Source organism: Parasteatoda tepidariorum, chromosome 4 (assembly GCF_043381705.1).
Source record: "Parasteatoda tepidariorum isolate YZ-2023 chromosome 4, CAS_Ptep_4.0, whole genome shotgun sequence".
In the NCBI taxonomy this organism is placed as follows: domain Eukaryota; kingdom Metazoa; phylum Arthropoda; class Arachnida; order Araneae; family Theridiidae; genus Parasteatoda; species Parasteatoda tepidariorum.
The window spans coordinates 37019596-37042077 of NC_092207.1; the positions used below are offsets into that span (position 1 = coordinate 37019596).

The window sequence follows — 22482 nt, forward strand, 5'->3', positions numbered from 1 at the left end:
TAATTTACTTTACAAAATGTACTGCCAGACGTGGACTATACGGTTAAGGGTTTTGCAAACCTAGGTACGTGTCCACGTCTGGAAGAAAAAAAAAAGGTTAGTGGGAGGTTTCCGTGGTCTTCCTCTCCATGTAACTCAAATGCGGGTTAGTTCCATCAAAAAGTCCTCCACGAAGGCAAATTTCTCCCAATACTTGATCCAGAAGTCTTCTGGATGGGGTTCAAAATTACAAGGCTACGTAGTTGAACATTAGAAGTCATAAACCCAAAAATTGGGTCGGTTGTTCAACAACGGTTATAAAATAATATAAAACCACAGATCTGGAAATTAGTTGTTTTAAAATCTAGAAACACCTTTCTTCATAGCAACTTTGAGTACGCTTCAACTGTTATCTATAATTTAATAAATCTTTTTCCAATCATATGTGATTTACCAGCTTGAACGAATCCTGTTACTTAACAGGAATGACGTTCTTGTCATATATATTCATTATTCATAATAGTTTTTCTCATATTTGTGTCTTACATATCGCAAAGAAGTCCTGTGTCTCGGAACCCCTGTGCCTCTCCCACGGGAACTTTAGGGTTCCGCAGAACACCATTTGGGGACCGCTGTTGTAGGAACATCGCATACCCTTGTGAGACAGTAAAATAGATCCAGTATTTTTTATTTTAATTGGCTGAAATGAAACAGATAAACTAAGAAGTCTTTCTTGTTGACTGAAATGTAACCAAAGAATAAATCTTACGATGTCTTTATGGAGCGAATGGGAGAATTGTATATTCTATTCGTCCATTAGTTAATTTGTGACAGGGAAAAATCTTCAATGTCCACATAATTTGTGAAAGTACATTTAAAAAATACAATTAGAAGCCTAGTTATTATTTTATTAGGTACAGTTATTATAAGAAAACGAAACAATTTGAATATTCAGAAATAGAAAAATCATACAATTAACACACTCACTATACTCATTCCCTGTTCCTTTTAACCATGGCTATAACAGATCAAAAGTATCTGTTATTTAATATATAACCATCTCTACTTCATAGATAAAAGTGTGATTATAGTGTTTTAGTACTTACCATTTTGAAACATTGTTTTTCTGTTTTAGTGAACGATATAGTTACTGGTAAGTACTTTAGTATATTTTATGTATTTTCAAACTTAGGGAAAACTGAAAACGTTTTCAATCTGACTAAGCAAAAATTTTGTTCTTGATAACAATTCTCGGTAAATTAGAAATTTCCAATTTGTCGAATAACCGTTTAGGTACTCCATCAACTTAACTATTTGTAAAAAATTTATTATTGAAAAAAAAACGTATGTGATTTTATTTGGGATCAGGATTAATTTAACTGCTTAGCAAGCGTCTTACAATTCAAGCGTGTATGAATTACAAGACCTATACAAAGTCTGCGGAATTCTTTAAAAGGACGCTTTACCGTGGGGAGAAATTTTTCATTGCATATTCTCTTTCACCTATACAGGTAATTTGAAATTTAAATTATAGAGAAACTAAGTTCAGGTAATCCTAAAGAAAATTGTAAAGTTTCAAATGCTAATTTTTTTAAAAATATCAAAATACAAAATAAATCATATGAGGTGAACTCAGAATTACGCTTTGGGGAAGTTATCTTGTAATAAGTAATTTACTCTAATTCTTTTTCGTTAAACTTTAAATTTTGAAATAGTAAACAAAATTTGTTATTTAAAGTTTTTCCTACGGTATAGCGTCTTGTTAAGATACGATACTTTATTTTTTAAAATCGAATATATAAAAATACTCATCAAACGTAATTACAACTATTTAGATTCAAATACGCGTTATTGGTTTAATAAATTATTTATTATTAGATTTCACTTGCTAGTTTGAAAAAAAAAACAATTAAATAACTCCACCTAGATAAATTTTATCTTATTGGTCAAAAACAAATGAACAAATAACATTAAGTGAAACTGTGTATTTACATAACACTGTCTAAAATAATGCATAAAAAGAGTAAATATTAATTTATTGTTATTTCAAACTGGTTGCTGTAATGATTGCTTGCATACAAATTATTTCAAACTCCTTTGCCACAGTATATTCTAAAATAGGAACTAATTTTCAAAATTTTGTACCTGATTTTAAGAGTCTTTCAAATAAACAGAAACATGTCACAGAATTTGAAGTTTCTATTGACTTCCTTTTCGCAAGTTTGAAGAATATTTTAGTCGTGCAAAAAAATTCATGATACTCCTAACCCTTTGATGCAGATGGGACACTGGTGTCACTTTTATAAATGTTTATTTCTGGCACTTTAATTACAATCAAAAATATATTTCTTGAGTTTTGAACTATAGCAAACAGTCTAATAGTTACTATAAAAATATGTTGGATTATCGGAATTATATTTGACTAAAATATGGAGCATGCATGCTACTTCTAAGCCTTTGACGCAGATGGGACACTGGTGTCCCTTTTATAAATGTTTATTTCTGGCACTTTAATTACAATCAAAAATATATTTCTTGANCACCTATACAGGTAATTTGAAATTTAAATTATAGAGAAACTAAGTTCAGGTAATCCTAAAGAAAATTGTAAAGTTTCAAATGCTAATTTTTTTAAAAATATCAAAATACAAAATAAATTATATGAGGTGAACTCAGAATTACGCTTTGGGGAAGTCATCTTGTAATAAGTAATTTACTCTAATTCTTTTTCGTTAAACTTTAAATTTTGAAATAGTAAACAAAATTTGTTATTTAAGGATTTTCCTTCGGTATAGCGTCTTGTTAAGATACGCTTTTTTATTTTTTAAAATCGAAGTTATAAAAATACATATCAAGCGCAATTACAAATATTTAGATTCAAATACGTGTTAATGGTTTTAAGAAAGTCTTATTTTTAGATTACACTTGCTAGTTTGAAAAAAAAACGATTAAATAACTCCATCTAGATAAATTTATTCTTATTGGCTAAAAACAAATAAGCAAATAACATTAAGTGAAACAGTGTACTTACATAACACTGTCTAAAATAATGCATAAAAAGAGTAAATATTAATTTACTGTTATTTCAAACTGTCTGGGATAATTGCAATGATTGCTTGTATACAAATTGCTTCAAACTACTTTGCTACAGTATATTCTAAAATAGGAACTAATTTTAAAAATTTTGTACCAGATTTTAAGAGTCTTTCAAATAAACAGAAACATATCACAGAATTTGAAATTTTTATTGACTTCCTTTTCGCAAGTTTGAAAAATATTTTAGTCGTGCAAAAAAATACATGATACTCCTAACCCTTTGACGCAGATGGGACACCGGTGTCCCTTTTATAAATGTTTATTTCTGGCACTTTAATTAATCAAAAATATTTTTCTTCATTTTTGAACTATAGCAAACAGTCTAATAGTTACTAAAAAAATCTGTTATATTATCGGAATTATATTTGTACTAAAATATGGAGCATGCATGCTAGTTCTAGGCCTTTGACGTAGATGGGACACTGGTGTCCCTTTTATAAATTTTTATTTCTGGCACTTTAATTACAATCAAAAATATATTTCCTCGTTTTTGAACTATAGCAAATAGTCTAATAGTTACTAAAAAACCTGTTAGATTATCGGAATTATATTTGCAAGAAAATATGAAAAATGCATGCTACTTCTAAGCCCTTGACGCAGATGGGACACCGGTGTCACTTTTATAAATTTTTATTACTGGCACTTTAATTACAATTCAGAATATATCTCTTCATCTTTGAAGTATAGCAAACAGTCTAATAGTTACTAAAAAAAATCTGATGGATAATCGGAATTATATTTGCACTAAAATATAAAAATGTATTCTACTTCTAATCCTTTAAAACAGATGGGACATCAGTGTCCCTTTTATAAATTTTTATTTCTGGCATTTTAATTACAATCAAAAATATATTTCTGCATTTCTTAACTATAGCAAACTGTCTAATGGTTACTAAAAAACGTGTTAGATTATCAGAATTATATTTGTACTGAAATATAAAAAAAAGACATGCTACTCCTAACCCTTTAAAGCAGATGGGACATCGATGTCCCTTTCAGAAATTTTTATTTCTGGCACTTTAATCACAATTGAAAGAATATTTTTGCATTTTGTAACTATAGCAAACAGTCTAAGAGTTACTAAAAAGTTTGTTAGATTATCGGAATTATATTTGTACTAAAATATGAAAAAGGCATGAACCTTTTAAAGCAGACAGGATACAGGTGTCTTTCGTATATATTTTTTTTCTGCTGCTCCAATTAAAATCAAAAATATATTTTGTCATTTTTTAACTATAACAAACAGTCTTATATTTACTAAATTTTGTCAGAATCTGTGTCAAAGGGGAATTAAATTCAACGTCAAATAATGAGTATTAATTTATGATCAGTTATTAAGAAGGAATTTATGGGAATTATGGTAATGAAATTATTTAAATAATGGGATTTTAAGGAAGAAGAAGTAACTGTTAATAATTTGCACGTATATGAGCGAAAGTGAAGGAAAATAAAAGATATTGATTTCATTAAATAAAAGTAAATTAATAGATGAAAATTGAAATGAAATAATCAATGTAAATGAATTTATTTATTTATTCATTTAAATAATCTTGTGATCTTGTTATTATATAAAATGCTACCTATATTGTTGCAGAGGCTACTAGGGGAAGTAAGTGAAAAATTATTATTTTATATATTATATTGCAAAATAATATATATTTTCATATTATAATAATGATATGTATATTGATAATATATTGATAATAAACTATTTTGCATTAAAGTTAAATCATTAATGTATTAATTAAAAATAAATAAAAACAAATTGCGAAAAATAAAAAAATTTAATTTTGAAAAAAAAAACATGGCGTAAAATTTTAAAACACATAAAAAACTGATGATTTATTTTTAAATTTTTTTAATGAAACTCGTCATTTTAATTGGAAAAAGTTTTTTTTTAAAAAATTCACTTTTAAATTGACAAACATATATTTACGATTTGGCAAATATATTAAATATCAAATTCCTTATTTCTTCAAATATCTATAATGTTTTATTTTAAAAAAATAAGTAATGATTGGAAACAATGATTTTAACACATCTCTTCTATCAAGTTCAGAACTCCTAGTAGTTCGCCCAAAATATGTATACAGAGTTTTCGAAATTTCGATTGATAAAGACATCAGAGATGTGATAAGGACATCAAAAGAATGAAAACTTACCATAGAACATGAAACAGCCTACTACGTTGAAAGGATGAAAATGGCGAAAAACACATGCAGGATCTGAATTTATAGAAGAGAAGTGAGGTCAATTGTTTATTTTACCTAAATTGATCGCTTGTATGCTATTTATCTTAAACAGCTGTGGGTTTTCCCCCTAGAGGCTTCATCCCCCCTTATGAAGCATATCTAAAGAAGTGGCTTAAACGTGTTGAACCAATATTCCATGGCCATAGGCCATATCTCTGTCCGTGTGACTTTGTCTTTTGGAGTCACTTCAAATAACACACCGGAATATTTTATAGCTTGGTTTGCCTTTTGCGGACAAACTAGGCATACGGGAATCATTTTTATGTCGTTGTTCATCGTGTAATAACGTCAACGGGTGCAACTTCGATCAATTTTATAGATAACATTGGGATACAAATGTCTCATTGTGTTTATAGGAATGCTTGATATTGCCTAAATTCGGGTATGGATATTTCAAATCTGAAATAAGTTTTGCCCTGAAACTGCAGATATTTCTAAATAATATTTTTATCGATATTTTGCAAAAATAGACAAGTTTAAGAGCGCTACATGTAACAGGAGGTCACGTAAATGTTGCGACAAACTTCTAGGAAAGTTAGAATTGATCATCAGAATTGAAATTGAATGGGAACCCATGTCTGGAAAAATGTCATCGTGAGCGATTAGGTACACTTCCCTATTATGACCTGCTCAAAAAACGATGCAGAATGTGCAACGATGCAGAATGTGGGGAGAGTAAATATCGACAATATCAACCTACATCCATGAAAAGGTACCCCATCATAGATTCGAGTTAACTTGTCTTATATACTAGTGAATTGGTATAAAATTTTTGTAGTGGTAGATACTCTACAGTACTCCCCCACCAGAATTTTAACTATGATAGAATTCGATGAACGGATACCACTAGTTGATACATTGCTGTTTTGTGAGAAGCCGGGAGAGCTGTATTAAGATAACCGGACTTTTCAAATGCTGATCGTGAGAGCTGTATTAAGTTAATGGTCGTGGTCGCTAATGTGTTGCCTTTAGCAGTCGAGTGTATACGTAACACGTTATGTGTGATCGAAACTGAGTAGCAACAGTGCGAGGAGGTGGATAATGTCGCAGTCACAAGTGGCAAATCAACTGTTCAGAGTGAACCATCCATCGAAGTAGGCGTGTTCAAATCGTAGTGGGCGTTTCTGTCAAGGTAGGCGTGTTCACATCACGTCCGGGTCACTAATGTAGGGATAGTAGATATCGACAATGTCAACCTTCATCTATGAAAAGGTACGTACCCCATCATAGATTCGAGTTAGCTTGTCTTATATACTAGTGAATTGGTATAATATTTTTGTAGTGGTAGATACTCTATCTAAAATCTGTTAAAAGTAATTTTAAACAACAGAAAAAATTGTTTCCCAGTGTAATTTATCAAACTAGACTTTTAAGAGTTAGCAAGCTTATAGCATTTTTTGTAGTTGTTATCTAGCATGATGTCTAGATTTGAGTGGGTTTTCCGAGATTTTCTCTCTCTCAGCCAGATTTGTTGTCTGACGTTTTATGGTAAGTTTTCCCGCCACTAGATATCTTTTATCGTCCCTCTGAATTTGTCGGTCGAATTTTTAAATACCCACAATAAATGGTATTATATTTAAAAGTAATGATAATCAATATAAAACTATATAGTTTTTTTACTTCAAAGTTTTTATGTCCATTGTCTACACAGAGTGTGGGCATAAGGCATTTTAATATCAGTTGTTACAAAATCTGAGAACAACATAGTTTTAAGGCAATGTTTTTTTTATCTATTTAATTTCTTTTTCAGTTCGCAGAACCATTAATGGTAAGTAACACTTTTATAAGGAATAGTTCTCATTCAGCTGCATGGGTTTTACATTAATAATATGCATTAATTGATGTGTTAAAGAGTGATTAAAAGCTTTGAAATGCGTCAACATTCAATGTGTTTACATAGTTTGAGAGCATACTCTGTGCCCCGTTTTCAAAACTTTGGCCGTTTGCTTAAGCAATTTTAAGAACTTTCATTTAAAACAGTAATCTATACACTTTAGGTATAATAAAGTCATATTTAAGAGAAGTGAAACACGTTTCCAGTGTTAAATGAATCACTTTTGAAGTGGGAAAAAGCAAAGAGGAGATTAAAATCATCAAAAATTTAGGTGTACTACAATGCCGTTGCCTTTAATTTTAAGATTCATTCTCAATTAAAACGTTTTCAAACTCAAACCAATTCTTGTTGAGGTAAGGAAGAGCGAAGGAGAGATTGAAATCATCAAAGGCCTAGTTGTACTGGAATGCCATCGCTTTTTGCTGTAAACTGATTATAAGTTTCATTCTCAATTAAAACGTTTCCAAACTCAAACCAATTCTTGTTGAGGTAAGGAAGAGCAAAGGAGAGATTGAAATCATCCAAGGTCTAGTTGTACTGGAATGCCATCGCTTTTTGCGGGAAACTGATTATAAGTTTCATTCTCAATCAAAACGTTTCCAAACTCAAGCTAATTCTTGTTGAGGTAAGGAAGAGCGAAGGAGAGATTGAAATCATCAAAGGCCTAGTTGTACTGGAATGCCATCGCTTTTTGCGGGAAACTGANAGTGAACTAGCCCTTCTATTCTCTTTAGCCCTGAGTTGTACTGGAATGCCATCGCTTTTTGCGGGAAACTGATTATAAGTTTCATTCTCAATCAAAACGTTTCCAAACTCAAACCAATTCTTGTTGAGCTAAGGAAGAGCGAAGGAGAGATTGAAATCATCAATGGTCTAGTTGTACTGGAATGCCATCGCTTTTTGCGGGAAACTGATTATAAGTTTCATTCTCAATTAAAACGTTTCCAAACTCAAACCAATTCTTGTTGAGGTAAGGAAGAGTGAAGGAGAGATTTAAATCATCAAAGGCCTAGTTGTACTGGCATGCACTCATCTTGCACTAGAAACATCTGTTAAGCTTTATTCTGAATCAAAATATTTATTAATATGAGGAAGAGCAAAGTGAGGATTAAAATCATCAAAGATCTTGTTGTACTGGAATGCCATCGGTTTTCGCCTAATTTTCAACTAAAACGTTGCCAAACTCAAACCAATCCTATAGCACAAATACAAGAAAAATATCACAAAAACATTTTGTTATTTAATTATTATTGTTTTGTTGTTTGTTTCACGATGATAGAAAAAATCGAATTGTAAAATATAACGATTTTAATTTTTTTTAAAAAGAAAAGTAATTATAAATTAGGAAGTTCAATACGCGACACTTCTTTTAAAATTATTCGCTTTTACTATATTTGTTCACTTTGTTTACTTTCAGCGGGACGAAATAATCGTAAGTAAATATTTTATTCCAGATAAAATTATATAAATTATTATAAAACTTCAAATATTCTTTTTATTACGAGCGTCACATTGGAAACTTTTACTATTTTTGGGTACATTTTTTTTTTGTCAGAGAAAAATAACTACGAAATTCAAAGATATTATCATCAGGGTAATCGGATCTTTATTGAAATCGGTTAGTTTTGATTATTTGCATGTGATGATGTTTAAAATAATTTTAAATCTCATATATTTACAAAATAGTAAATTACCAAAATATTAAAGTAGAAATTTCACTTCTACTAGGAAAAATACTTGCAAAATATAAAAAGTAAAATGTTAACTATGTAAAAAGTTAGGCGCTTTCTGAAACAACTCATAATTTAACTAAACAATTGTATTGCTTAAATATTTTTTAACAAAATAAAAACGTTTTTCAACAATTGTGTCTCAAATAATATTTAATAAATATTTTAAGGCATATGTAAAAGATAAGAATAAATTTTAAATCGAAGCAATAAACACACAAAAATATTCTTGCCAATCATAAACTTGTACTATTTACTGAAATTTAAGTAGTTATAATAGCTTCTTTATTTATTTGGCAGTAAAAAAAGGTAAGTCAGATTTCAAAATTTTAAATTTACCTAAAGCGTAGGAATTTTTCTTCATTTACTGTAAACAGAAAAATTGAATGGTTTTTAAAAGCATATAGCTACAAAATATTTAATATTCTCGAATATCTCCCAGTTTCATGTTATGTTCTAAATGCTATTTAATTTTCCATTTCCGTTTTTTTTAAATTGTATAATTTCTTTTTAAACATATAAAAACAGCCGAAAATGCTGCTTATTTTCCAATTCCAAAGAATTTTTTTCCCCTATTGGATTTATTAAACTTGGAAAAATAGAAGAATCATAAGTGAAATTTTATATAACAATCAATGAATCTTTCCTGTGTATGTTTAGAGTCACGTTTTATTTAAAACGTGTGAACTAAGCCGTTAAATATCGTATATTAGCGTATGCGAATGCACCGAAGCGTATGCGAATCATTCGCAATAATTCTTATCAACTCCATTTACTTAAGTCCTGATTCGAAGTGGGGTGTGAGTAGTTGTAATACTCTATTCAAGAGCTGCATAATGAGCCATTGGCGACGATATGGAAAACATATCTGAAAATGTTACTAAGACATGCTTCATGCGCAGCCCAGCAATCTGCGCATGAAGGCGAGCCATTTACTGTTAGTTCTAACAGTTTAAACCGATACTGCTCACTCTATATCTTCTCGTAGGTTGATCCAAGTGGTCACCCACCCGCTCACTAACAGCAGCTATTGTTGCTTGACTTCAGTGATCTTTTAGGAATCGAGTCTTGCGATGAGTCTACTGTAGGACCAAAGCGGGTTTTAAAATCATAGAAATAGCCATACATACAATTTGATTATCGATTTTAGAGATTTTTTTTTAAATTTCCGATTTCTTAGTCTTAAGCACTAAGAAATTAGCAAATCATAAGTGAGAAGGCGTATAGTGATTAATAAACTCTTACTCTTTCTGTTCAAATTTAGAGTCGCATTAGGTTTTAAACATGCAAAAACAGCTGCAAATACTGTTTAATTGCATATTTCAGAGTGTTTTTATTTATCTATTATTACTTTTTTTTCCGAATTGTTAGACTTTAGCGAATAAAAGCATGAGAACCACAAAGATTTTTTTAAAATAATTAATACTTAGTTTTAAAATAGCGTGTTATAAATTATACAACATTTATCTTTTTTTGTGTGTCATTCATTTGAGGATGTTCTTTTGGAGATGCAATTTTGACCATGATGTACTTAGAATAATTCTTTATTTTTTAAACCATTACACAACTTTTGAAAAAGATAAATCTTTTTTTGTTTCATTTATCTTTAGCATTCCAGCTTATCATGTAGTCAAAGTCAAACTTCTCATGTAATTACGCATCAAAGTTTTCACAGTTAATTATGTATCGAACATTTATGTATGTTAAAATACAGTTACAATTCATTATTTAAGTGACAAACAGGAAAATATTGTTTAAATATGTGTTTCTTCATTAAGAACTTGTCAGATTATCTTGCATCACAAAAAAAATTTTAACTAAAAAGGAGAAACCAAATATATTTTGACATTTTATTTGAATAATAAAATCTTAAAATATATTTTTTCATTAAAGAACTTATGACAGATAGCCACTTTTATCAGACTACTTTTGCGTAGCACAAAGTTTTTAACTAAATATCAAAACCTAATAATTTGATATTTCAATTAAATTAAAAAAATTATTATCTTTTTTGAATTTTTTTTATTTAAGAATTTATCTCGAATGGCCACTTTTTTCATGACACTTTTGTGTAACACAAAAGTTTTTATCTAAATATAAAAACCAAATACATTTTGACATTTTATTTGAGTAAAAAAATAATTTTAAAATATATATTTTTTATTTGAGAACTTATCTCAAATGAACCGTTTTATGAGGTCATTTATCAATATAACACAAAATTTTTTTAACGGAATATCAAAACTTAATACATTTTAACAATTTATTTGAATAAAAAAAATTAAAATGTATCTTTTCATTTATTGTGCAGCACAAAAGTTTTAATTAAATATCAAAACCTAACATATTTTGATATCTTGTATAACAAAAACAAAATAATTTTATAATGCAATATTTTTTTATATCTAAGAGCTTATCTGATATGGGCACTATTATCAGGCTACGTTTGTGTGGCATAAAAGTCTTTAACGAAATATCAAATCCTAATAAATTTTGAACAGAAAAATAATTTAAAAAAATATTATTTTTATTTTAGAACTTTTGTTTCAAAGCCGCACTTTTACCAGACCATTTTAGAGTAGCACAAAAGTTTTTACTGAACATCAAAACCTAATGTATTTCGACATTTTATTTGGGAGTGACAAAAACAAAATAATTTTAAAATATATTTTTACATCTGAGAGTTTTTCATATGGACACTATTATCAGGCCACTCTTGAGTAGCCCAAAAGTCGTTAACGAAATATTAAATCCTACTACATTTTGACATTTTATTTGAATAACAAAATAATTTAGAAATATATTTTTTCATTTAACCTCTTCGAGACGGGCGAGTCATTTATTTGTGGGAGGGGTAATAATAGTTTTCCTAATAGTTAATAGTTCCAAGACTTTTAGAATAGTTGCACTTTTAACAGACATAGATTGGCTGTATTAGATTTAAAGTGAAAACAAAAATAAGGTTGTCAAATTAGCCTTGCCCAAACTTAAGCTACCACTTTTTATTTTTTTCCATCCTGTTTCTGAATCCATACGAATGTATTTATGACTCACCCGTCCCGAAAAGGTTAAGAAGTTATCCCAAATGGACATTGTTATCAAGCCGCTTTTGGTGTAGCATATAAGTTGTTAGCGAAATAAGAAAACCTAATACATTTTGACGGTTAAAATAGAAAAATTGTCATCAACCATATATTTCATAATTTGAAAAATTTCTTTAAGATACTTCTCTATTTATAAAAACAATATTTTTATTATAAAAAAAGGTCACTTCTGACACATTTATAACAAATGTATTATTATTTTTGTAAAATTTTATTAGCAAAAGATGTCACTTCTGATACATTAATAACAAAGATATTAGTATTTTTATAACATTTTATTATGAAAATTGTTAGAGTCATTACATCAGATAAAAAAAAATATTTTTTGTGTAATTTCAGGTGGTAAGTAAATTTTTTTTATAAAATTATTAAATTAAGAAACTGTTGCATAATTTGGCGAAATTAATTTTTTAAAAAATAATTTTACTTTTGCAGACATCATAGGAGCAGGTAACTATTCTTATTTGCCAAGTTTCTTATTTAAATTTTTTTAAGTACTTTAAGTAATCAAACAATCCTAGAAAAAATTTAATTATAATAATAATTCAAAGATCAAAAATCTTGAAAATTTAAGATTGTGTTTTATTATTTAAAAAATGTTATTATAATTATATTAAAAAATGGAGAAAAAAATTATGTATGTATCTAAATGCCTTAAAAGACAATAAAAGAAAACTGAATGAAATTTGAAATGTGCATATTTTAGATATTTTGTTTCACTTTTTGCACACTACTAATTTGCAGAAACAAAATAGCTTTGTTTACCATAATACTGTAACAATATAAATATCTATACTGAAGTGAAAGCAAAAATTTTTTTACTGCTCCTTACACTATTGTATTGATATATTTTGCTTCGGCTACATTGATGCAATATCAGAAAGCACTCCTTTTTTCGAATATATTCGTGTGAGCTGATGATATTATATATATGTGTATATACACCGAAGAGCCATTATATTATGACCACCGTCCATCTATAACAATGGGCTCGCCCAGGTTTTCATGGTTTCTCGCCCAGGAACAATGTTTTCATGGGGCACATTAGGACCCATAATCCTCGTAGAACAATCCCCGAGTAAGCTACTTGAACATAGTTGCAGACCAGGTTCACCCATTCATGGCGACAGTTTTTCCTGTGGGGGATGTTGTTTACCAACAGGATAATGCACCAAGTCATAAGAGTCGAATCGTCATGGATTGGTTCGAGGAACATTCCAGTGACTTTCAAGTCACGTCTTGGCCCTCAAATTCACCTGACTTTAATTCAATAGAGCATTTGTGGTCCTACTTGAAAAACCAAATTCGTGCTGCCACGTTACCCCCTCGCAATGTGAGGGAATTGCAAGGCCAGTTGGTGAGTGCTTGGTACAGATACCTCAGACTACCTATCAGCACCTTGTGGAATCAATGCCACGGCGGGTGCTAGCAGTTTTGAGGGCTAAAGGTGGTCCTACATGTTATTAGCAGGGTGGTCATAATGTAATGACTATTCGGTGCATATATATTTCTTTTTTCAATTTTTTCTTCTTTTTTCCTTTTTTTATTATTCTGTAATTTTTTTCCATGTTTTCCATTTCATTTTGAACTTATTTTATGAGTTCTATATGCTTGCAGCTTATGCACAGTAAATAAAACTTATAGATTTTCTTAATTTTTCTCGTCTTTCTTTTTATTCTTTTTGTCCGTTTCTCTTTTTGTCCATTTTATATATTAAAAAGAAATTAAAGTGACATTCACGGTAGCTTCGTCAGGGGTTACTGCTGTTCACTTATGAGGCAATAACTTATTTTATTTCATCTTATAATATTTTCTTCAAATATATTCAAGTCTTTTATGTTCTGGTATAGTCACGGAAAAACCTGTTCTCTCAGTTGTAGACTTTTTATGAAGTATTTTCTCCAATTTTAGTTTTAAAAAGTACTGTATATAATAAAGTTAAAATAATTGAGAAGCTTTTCCAATTGTCATTAATTATAAATCTTCTATTTTAATTTCAGTTGGTGATGCAGCAACTGGTATGTTGATTTTCTAATTATTTTTTAACGTCTTATACATTTAAATGAATACAAAAATTCAGAAGTTTCAAAAGTAATATCTGAGCATAATATTTTATTTTGTGATTCTAACTTTTTTTTGCCATCACTCTTTGCTGTATTCAATAAGATTGTTTCCTTGTTGCTTCGTATATTTATTTAAAAAGTATTTCTCATCGAGCTTTACAATTCAAAATAAAATAACTAATTCAGGAATAAAGAATTACGGTTCTCTGATCACGTTAATAATAGTGAATTGTAACCATCATTCAGTTTGTTTTATTCATTTTCAAGCATATGTATACACCAAGAAAAAAAATTTTAATATTAAAAATTTTATTCTTCACATTAAGTTCACAAATTTTCCAAATAATTGGGACTCTCATTGTTATGGTTGGTGTATTCACGACTGCAAATGAACTTAAATTTGGGACACTCTGGTCTAACCATGGCCTCCTACATCAGAAAGCACGCACACCGTTTTTTATAGGTAGTCTGCGCAGACTATTTAAAAATTGAACCAGTTGCAGAGATGCCAACTGCTCCGGAAACTGCAAAATAATTTAAAAAATGGTAAATAACTACGAAATAAAATTCGCAGATATTTGGCTAAATATGCTTAATTTTAAAAGGTTTAACAGGACAAAATATCTTCTTTCTTCCTTATTTAAATAAACTGGGCTCCTATCCCATTCATCATTAAATTACATACAGTAAGGTAAAATACATTGATTTGGCAAGCATTGTGGTAGCCATTAAAAAAAATCAAGCCGTTTGCTTGTGAAATAATAAAACAATGAAAAAATTCAACATGACAAATTGGCGTTTTTACATAACATTAGAAATATTGATTGTAGACTTATATTAAAAATAAAGATAAAACATGATTTGATATGCACAATATTGATTTTTGAAAAATGAAAGACATAATTGATGACAGGACAAAGTATAAAAAGTAGTGTATTATATAGGTTTTCGAATTATTTAGAAATACTGGTGGATTAAAACCTAATAAATAGAATTTATTAAACAATGAATCATACAATAAGAAACTACCACTTGAAAATATTTATCCGCTGTCCGGAGCAAGTTGGCATCACTGCAGTTGTGAGCATGAACTCAAATTCTATTTTCGTTCGTTCGCTCGTTGTAGTGGAACTTGGCGTCATGAGGCCATTATGGCCCTTTTTCAAATTCTATTTTCGTTCGTTCGTTGTTGTAGAACTGGGCATCTGAGGCCTAAATGGACCTTAGCAAATTCTATTTTCATCATCATCATCATCAAATTTTATCTGGGATCCTGAGGCCATGAATTCTATTTTACCGAGGGAAATTTATCATATATATTTGAGAATTGAATCTCTAGAGGTAGATAAGTAAATAAGACAAACCAATCATATTCATAAATCAAACAAATTACTAGAGATACATTTCCTACCACTTTCTAATTTTTAATAGATTTTTTATTAAATGCCTCTCCTGTGAACAATTAAACTCACCTACATCTACAGCCCATCGACTAGTCTAGTCTCACTAGTGAAAGAACTGCAGGAACTGCTAAAAAATCAGGAAGTGCTCAGCTTACTACAATCCGTACTCAAGGGGATATCCCCTTCAGAATGATGTTTTACATTTCACCTCATGCCGAATACCATCAAGGACTGGAATTTTCTTCAACATTACAGAACTTATTAGTTTTATGACGCCCTAGTTATATGACCAACAGTATCGATGAATCGGTTGGTGGCCCTTCGGGCCAAAAACCGAGCTCCCACCTATGTCCAGCATCCAGCATCAATTTAACTTTCACGTTGGTCTGATTGACTACCAATAGGAAACCGTGTGGAGGCTTTTGGTTATAGGAGACGTTGGTCATTTTTGCATTCAAAAAAAAGATTCTTTTATGAAAATTTTTTTAAGCTTTTTTGGACGGGTGAGTCATAAATGTATTCGTCCAGAATCAGGATAGTAAAAAATAAAAAGCGGTAGCTTAAATTTGGGCATGGCGAATTTGTCAGTCTTATTTTTGCTTCCACTTTAAATCAAGCACATCCAATCCATGTGTGTTAAAATTGTAACTAAAATTTTTTTAATTCGTACCAAATAATGAGGAATTAAATAAAGCAAACTATTATTACCCCACCTCAAATAAACTGGTTTTAAAATAATTTGGTTGCCAGGTTTATCTTTTTTTACCCCGATTATCGACACCCTGAGAGTCCATATATGACCAACACCTCCTAGAAAAGAGCAGGCCTCAGCACGGGTTACCATAAATATCCTTTCAACGTAATGACATATTTCGTATTTTCAACCACTGCGCAGCTTAGTACCCCGAACGTAATGACGTCTTTCTTATTTTTCATCTACTGCGCAGTTAACTTCGTCACATCGGACTACTAAATTGATCCGTGCTGAGGCCTTCCTACTTCTAGGAGGTGTTGATATGACTCGCTCGTCTCGATGAGGTTAATACCTAATCGAATTAGATATTTGTGTAAGCTACATACAGTGAGCTGTGAATACTGAGACTCTCGAAACTTTATCCAACTTATAATAAAAGTAATGTAAAACTAATTTCAGGGAGTGGTTGTTTCAACTGATTCTTTTTATTTAATTTTTGATTTACCTTTAATTTTCTAGAAGTAAATTCGTAAATAAAATATTTTTTTTCTGCAAAAAATGAGTTTTTGAAACTTTTTAAAAATGTAACTATTTTTTCAAGAAAAAAAATGGTAATTAACATCTAAGACTAAGAGGAGATAATGTTGAAAAATATATGCTTTTTGAAAAAAATGTAATTTAAGTTTTAAGAATGTGCTGCATGTTTTGGAACTCTTTATTGTTTATTATTATGATTATTACAAAAGCTTAAATTGAACATATTTAAGAGAGCTTTTAAATTTTAAAAGCTTTTAAAAAATCTAAACATAAAATCCTGCTTTTAATCTTTCCGGGACGGACAAGTCATAAATGTATTTGTATAGAATCAGAATGGAAAAAAAATAAAGAGTGGTCGTTAAAATGTGGGTATGGTCAATTTTTTTCATTCTTGCTTTCACTTTAATTATAATATATTTAATAATGATTGGTCAAAGTTTAACTACATGATTTTTATTTCGAACTAAATAGTTGAGGAAGTACATAAATCAAGCTATATTATTACCCCGCCAAATAATAAACTATTAAAAAAATAGTTTGGCTGCACCATTTCTATCTTTTTTAATTTGATTAATGCCATTCTGAGAATGCATATATGACTCTCTTGTCTCGAAGAGGTTAGTATAAGTAACAAGCATTTATTCAAAAATAACAAGCAATTAATCAAAATTTTTCATAATTTTTTATCTATCTTTATTTTACAGAAATAGGAAAAGGAAGTAAGTGACTGCATAAATCAGTTATTTTTGAAAACATTCTATGACATGCAAAAATGTTAAACTCAAATATTATATTTTTCAAAAAGCTTTGTTTAAATGTTTTAACTTTCACTATCTTTCGATCTTTTTTTTTAAAGCTTTTCTTATCAGTTATTTAAATGACAGTTTACGAGCCTCTGAACTAATCATTTCGGATTTATAATATCAAACATTTATATGAAGTATTAAATGAATAATTCCCAGAGCTGTAAGATGTTACTCGATTAAAAACTTCATTCGCTTCGAAAATATACAAATTGGAAACAACAGTCGACATGTTCTAAGCACTCAATAAAAAGCACCTATTTTCAAAACTGAACAGACGTGACAGAGAAGAGACAAAAGTGATTTGAAATATAAAAGGTTAATTTGTCAATGAAAAAGGAAAAACTAAAGAAGAAAAAATAAAAACTGGAAAAACTCCAATAGTGAAAAGCGAAAAAAAAACACGAAAAACAGAAGGAAAATCAGAGTGGCAATGAGGGAAAAATGAATTTCCATGCGTTATAGAGAGGTGGTGAGAAACTTATGTCGTCAGCAAGAGAATCAGCATTCATATGAATGAAACAAGATTCCAGGGCATCAAGATGAGCTGATGTGACTGGGGTGGAAATAATTTCGGTTTTGTCGAAATTGAATTTATGCTCATGATTCTAAGAGTGTGATTTTTCGTATGATTAATTAATGATTTTCGTTTTCTTGATAACGGATATATCCTTGTTGATTCCCATGTTAACGACATAAGTCCCTCTCCACCTTTTCATAGCGCGTGGAAATTCATTATACCCTGAGTTTCCCCTCTCGACCACTATGGTTTTTCTAGTTCGTTTTTTTCCCCCAGCTCTCAGTCGGCTATTGCGGTTTTTCTAATTTTTATTTCTCACCTTTAATTTTTCTATTTTTCATAGGTAACTTTACGTTTTATATTTCAAATCGCCGGCCTGGTGGCCAAGCGGTTAGCGTGCCTGACTGCGAAGCCATAGGCTGCGGGTTCGAATCCCGCTCAGGGCATGGATGTTTCTCTCTCTCTTTGTACTGTCCTCTGTTGTGTGTGTGTGTATGATGTGTGAATGTGGCCCACCCTATAAACGGGTTTGTGGCAGTGTGGCGTGAGCAGTGTTGCTCGCCTCCGTGACTTTGGTTCACAGGTGCCCACTGGGTAACGCGAAATGAGCAACAATTCTGGCATAGTATAGGCAAAGATTCAGTGCCTGCCATTGGAAGAAAAAAAATATTTCAAATCACTTTTGTTTCTTCGCCTTCATGTCTGAAAAAGGGCGCCTTGTTTTGAAGTGCTAGAAACATACTGAGTGTTATTTCCTATTTATTATGTCAATGAGTATCTTAACATTTAAGGATATTCAAATACATTTTCGCTGTTTACCTAATCGAAAAATATCAAAATCTTCATCATTAACATTTATCTAGGTGGTGAAACCGTTTCCGGCTTTTTTCTAGATCATCTAGAAGATAGTGACATTGAGATGGCATTTTCAACACATTTGAATGCGAATTGATGTAAAAAAAAAACTTAATATTTTGCATTCTAAACAAAGATACATCTACAAAAATTAGCTGATGTAAAAATGTAAATATATAGATACATCGCAATTTAGGGCTTTTACAAAATTTGGAATTGAGATTTGCCAAAAGATTATTTAAAATCATTGTTCAATGTTAAACTTAAACTGTATAAAATATCTGGGCACATGAGGCCGGATTGTTCAACGTAGCTAAGTTGATATTACTTAAACTCAATTTTCTTTTTAATTTCAGTTGATAAAGTCACTGATGGTAATATTATATATATATATATATATTTCCTTTTAATACATATTTACATATTTTTACATTTATACATATATATTATATTTATACATTTATACATATTTTTCTTTTTAATTTTGTTTTCGTTGTTTTTATTACTGTGAGTTTCATTTATGAAAAGTGCACCAAACATTGCGATAAGTGGCACCTAGTTCAAAGTAGTGATAAAAAGCAGAAACTCACTACTTGAAATGAAACTATATGAAAAGTGCGGCAGATCGAAGTTGAGTTTCTGGAGTTGCTGCAATCTCATCAAAAATATACTGATCATTATTCTTATTTAAAAGTTACAAAACATATTAATATTAGAAATATTATTTAATTTTTAAGTTATGAATTGTTTATTAGAAGTTATTATAAACTTTACTCAAAATATCCTAAATTTTTGACCAACTTGCTAAATGCTAGTCATAAAATATACGAATGAAAGCTTAATAATCGATGTTGTAAATATTTATTCAATTTTTTTTTAATTTAAAAAAAAGTAATTTTGTCATTAAGGGTCTATTTTTCGTCTTAAGTTTCAACACTAAGAGGAAAATTTGAAATTCCAAGTGCCTTTTCAAAAAGCATTTTATGACATCGAAAAAATATGTTTTTCTACCTACTATTATCGCCAAATATAGGAATAAGTAGCCAAAAGTGCTTACCATTTCTTTTACGTCACGTGCTGAGGGGCTAAATCAGAAAGATATTGGTTTCAAAGTGAGTGTGATTTTAACATTGTGAGAGCAGTCTACTAATATTATTAGTATGAAGCCATGTAGAACATAAAGTATGCATCGAAGTTTCCAGGTACACAGAACAAAAATATATCATGGTTACAATAAAATGCATAAACAAATAATAAATCTAAGTTAAGTAGAAGATATAGACGAAAAAGAATTCTATTTTAACAAATTTGACATGCGATACGGCATTGTATTTAATTAACTTCACGTTAATTAACATTCTAACTTATGTGGAGAAACCTAGCTCAACTTTAACACGCCATTTTGCTTATAAGCGATCAGCTGGCGCTGACGTCATAGGTCACATGTGTCGGTATCACTGTTCTTCTTCATGTTGAAGTGCAATTACCAAATTTGGAAGATAATGCTTGAAGCTTTTAGAAATGGTGTTCTTAAACCAATGCAAAATTTCATTGTTCAAAATTAAGTGTAATAAGCTGAAAGATTCTTTTTCAATACCACTATAATTAAAAAAAGCATTCTTATATAAATATTGCAATCTCATGGAAAAATTTGAAAATTGCTGGTACTAAAGCTAAAAGAAAATTATTAAGTTCCTCTTCTCATTTTTATCAATCTGAGTATTTGTAAGGGTAGAAATAGCATCATTTCTACAAGCTTCATAACTATATTCAACCGATATATCTGGATAGGTAAAATAACAGTTATGATGCCAAAAATTCTGAAAGTATAAATATTGTATATAAAATTTTTATTTATTTCATTTAGCTACTGGGAACGCAAGTAAGTTTGAATTAAAATTCCTTAATAATATGATTAGTGTTTTAAATTGTTTTCTTTAAATTCTAATTAGTTATAAATAATCATGATTTGTTTTTGAATTGAAATAAACTATTACGGCAAAATATATTAATTTTGTGTATGCAAATCAGACTAACATAATTGTCGATTCTTCTATATTTAAGGAAAATTTCCTTTTATGTTTGAAGTGATAATAAAATTTATGCTTTTTAACTTCATTCTTAGATTTCAAATTTGCTTTAGCATGATTTCGATCATCATTGTATATAAGTAAATTAAACCTATATATAAATGGATGATAATCCTATGATGGTGTAATTAAGCACTAGCAAAATCTAAAAATATTTCTGCCTAAAATTCGTAGATCAACTTTCATTTAAGAAAATCATTTTTGGTAGAAGCGAAATATGGCTGCTATGGACTAGAGTTCCTGATATCTAACTTTTTGTTAGATATATAATATAATATAATAAAATATAATATAACAATGACTGGCATAGCCTTTTTTTAAATGTTCTCGGTACCCATTACTTTTTTTTATTGCTTGAAGCGCTTACTATGTAATTTTAAATTTTTATCAGGAATAACATTGCTCAAAATATAATTATTATTATCATTTTTTTGAAAATTTTTGAAATATAAAGGATAATAGACGATGCATATCCTTAAACACGGAAGTCTGGCATTCTTAAATTCCCGTTTTCTCTTCCCTTTTTTTTCGCTTTTTCTAACATGCATAATAATGATGCCTTTTTAAAATTACCTTTTCTTGAAGGTCATCATCAGATACTTAAAACAATGCGGAAAATGATCTTTTTTTTTCAAAAAGATAACTGAAGCATTGCTCTTTTGTTGTTTTGTTGACAACTTTGCTTAATATTAAGGAAGTATGATGGAAAACCACCGAATTACATGACTCAGTTTAAAGCGAAATGCGATAATATTCTGATGTTTTCCCTATTTTTTTTTCTCCTTAGGATATAATTGACCAGTCTCGAGTTCCTCTTGCGTTTCTTGTTATTTTTTATTATTTAAAAAAAACGACCAGCAACTTGACCATGAAATAGGAAATTAGTTTGCAGAAAAGAATTTTCCTTATATATATGCTAATTGATTGTGTTAAACAGTTTGAAAAATTTTTAAAATGTTAAGTTTAATGTGTACTGAGTGCTTTTAAACAGTTCTGTTTTAATCTATGTACAAATTTATATTTCGGACTTTGCAAAGAATTTAAAAGTTCAATTAAATATCAATAACAGTAAATACAAATTTATTAAATCAATAATAGTAACAACTAATGCATATATAATCTATAATTGTAAATATTGAAATAGTTTACACTGGGGGACAATTTTTTTCCCCTCTTGTATGAAATTTCTTACTCAGATTTTAATTAATTTCAAAACTGCAGTCGGTTTTCCTCTTCAAGCTGCAGTTTTTTTAATGAAATTTTTTTAGTCTATTTTTTATAAATTTAAAAACGTTTTATAATACAAGGGGTCGCATGAATGTTGATACAAACTGCTAGGGGACTTAAGGCAGATAATCAGGATTAAAATCGCATGGGAACTCATGTTCAGAAATATAATTTTATCTTAATTAATAATAATTTAATCTTAACTAATTAAGAAATAACGATTTTCTTAGTTTTAAATTCTTGAATTGAAAGCGTAACTTCGATTTAGTAATACAAAAATATTTATAGAAAAACA

General features: G+C 29.6%; 1 protein-coding gene and 1 long non-coding RNA gene across 2 annotated transcripts in view; both read left to right on the forward strand.

Annotated features, from left to right (window-relative positions):
* Positions 1–9273, forward strand: part of LOC107449576 (intermembrane lipid transfer protein vps13D-like) — a 21753-nt gene extending 12480 nt beyond the window's left edge. Inside the window, exons 9-13 of the mRNA XM_071180312.1 lie at positions 1115–1132; positions 4670–4684; positions 7078–7095; positions 8579–8593; positions 9192–9273. Of these exons, the coding sequence (XP_071036413.1) occupies positions 1115–1132; positions 4670–4684; positions 7078–7095; positions 8579–8593; positions 9192–9241 (116 nt within the window). The 3' untranslated portion in view covers positions 9242–9273. The remainder of the gene's footprint in view (positions 1–1114; positions 1133–4669; positions 4685–7077; positions 7096–8578; positions 8594–9191) is intronic.
* Positions 9274–12163: 2890 nt separating this feature from the next.
* On the forward strand, positions 12164–21237 carry LOC122270920 (uncharacterized). Its single transcript, XR_006226054.2, has 5 exons — positions 12164–12445; positions 13996–14013; positions 17397–17411; positions 19227–19244; positions 20738–21237. It is a non-coding gene; the product is annotated as an uncharacterized lncRNA (long non-coding RNA).
* Positions 21238–22482: the final 1245 nt, after the last annotated feature.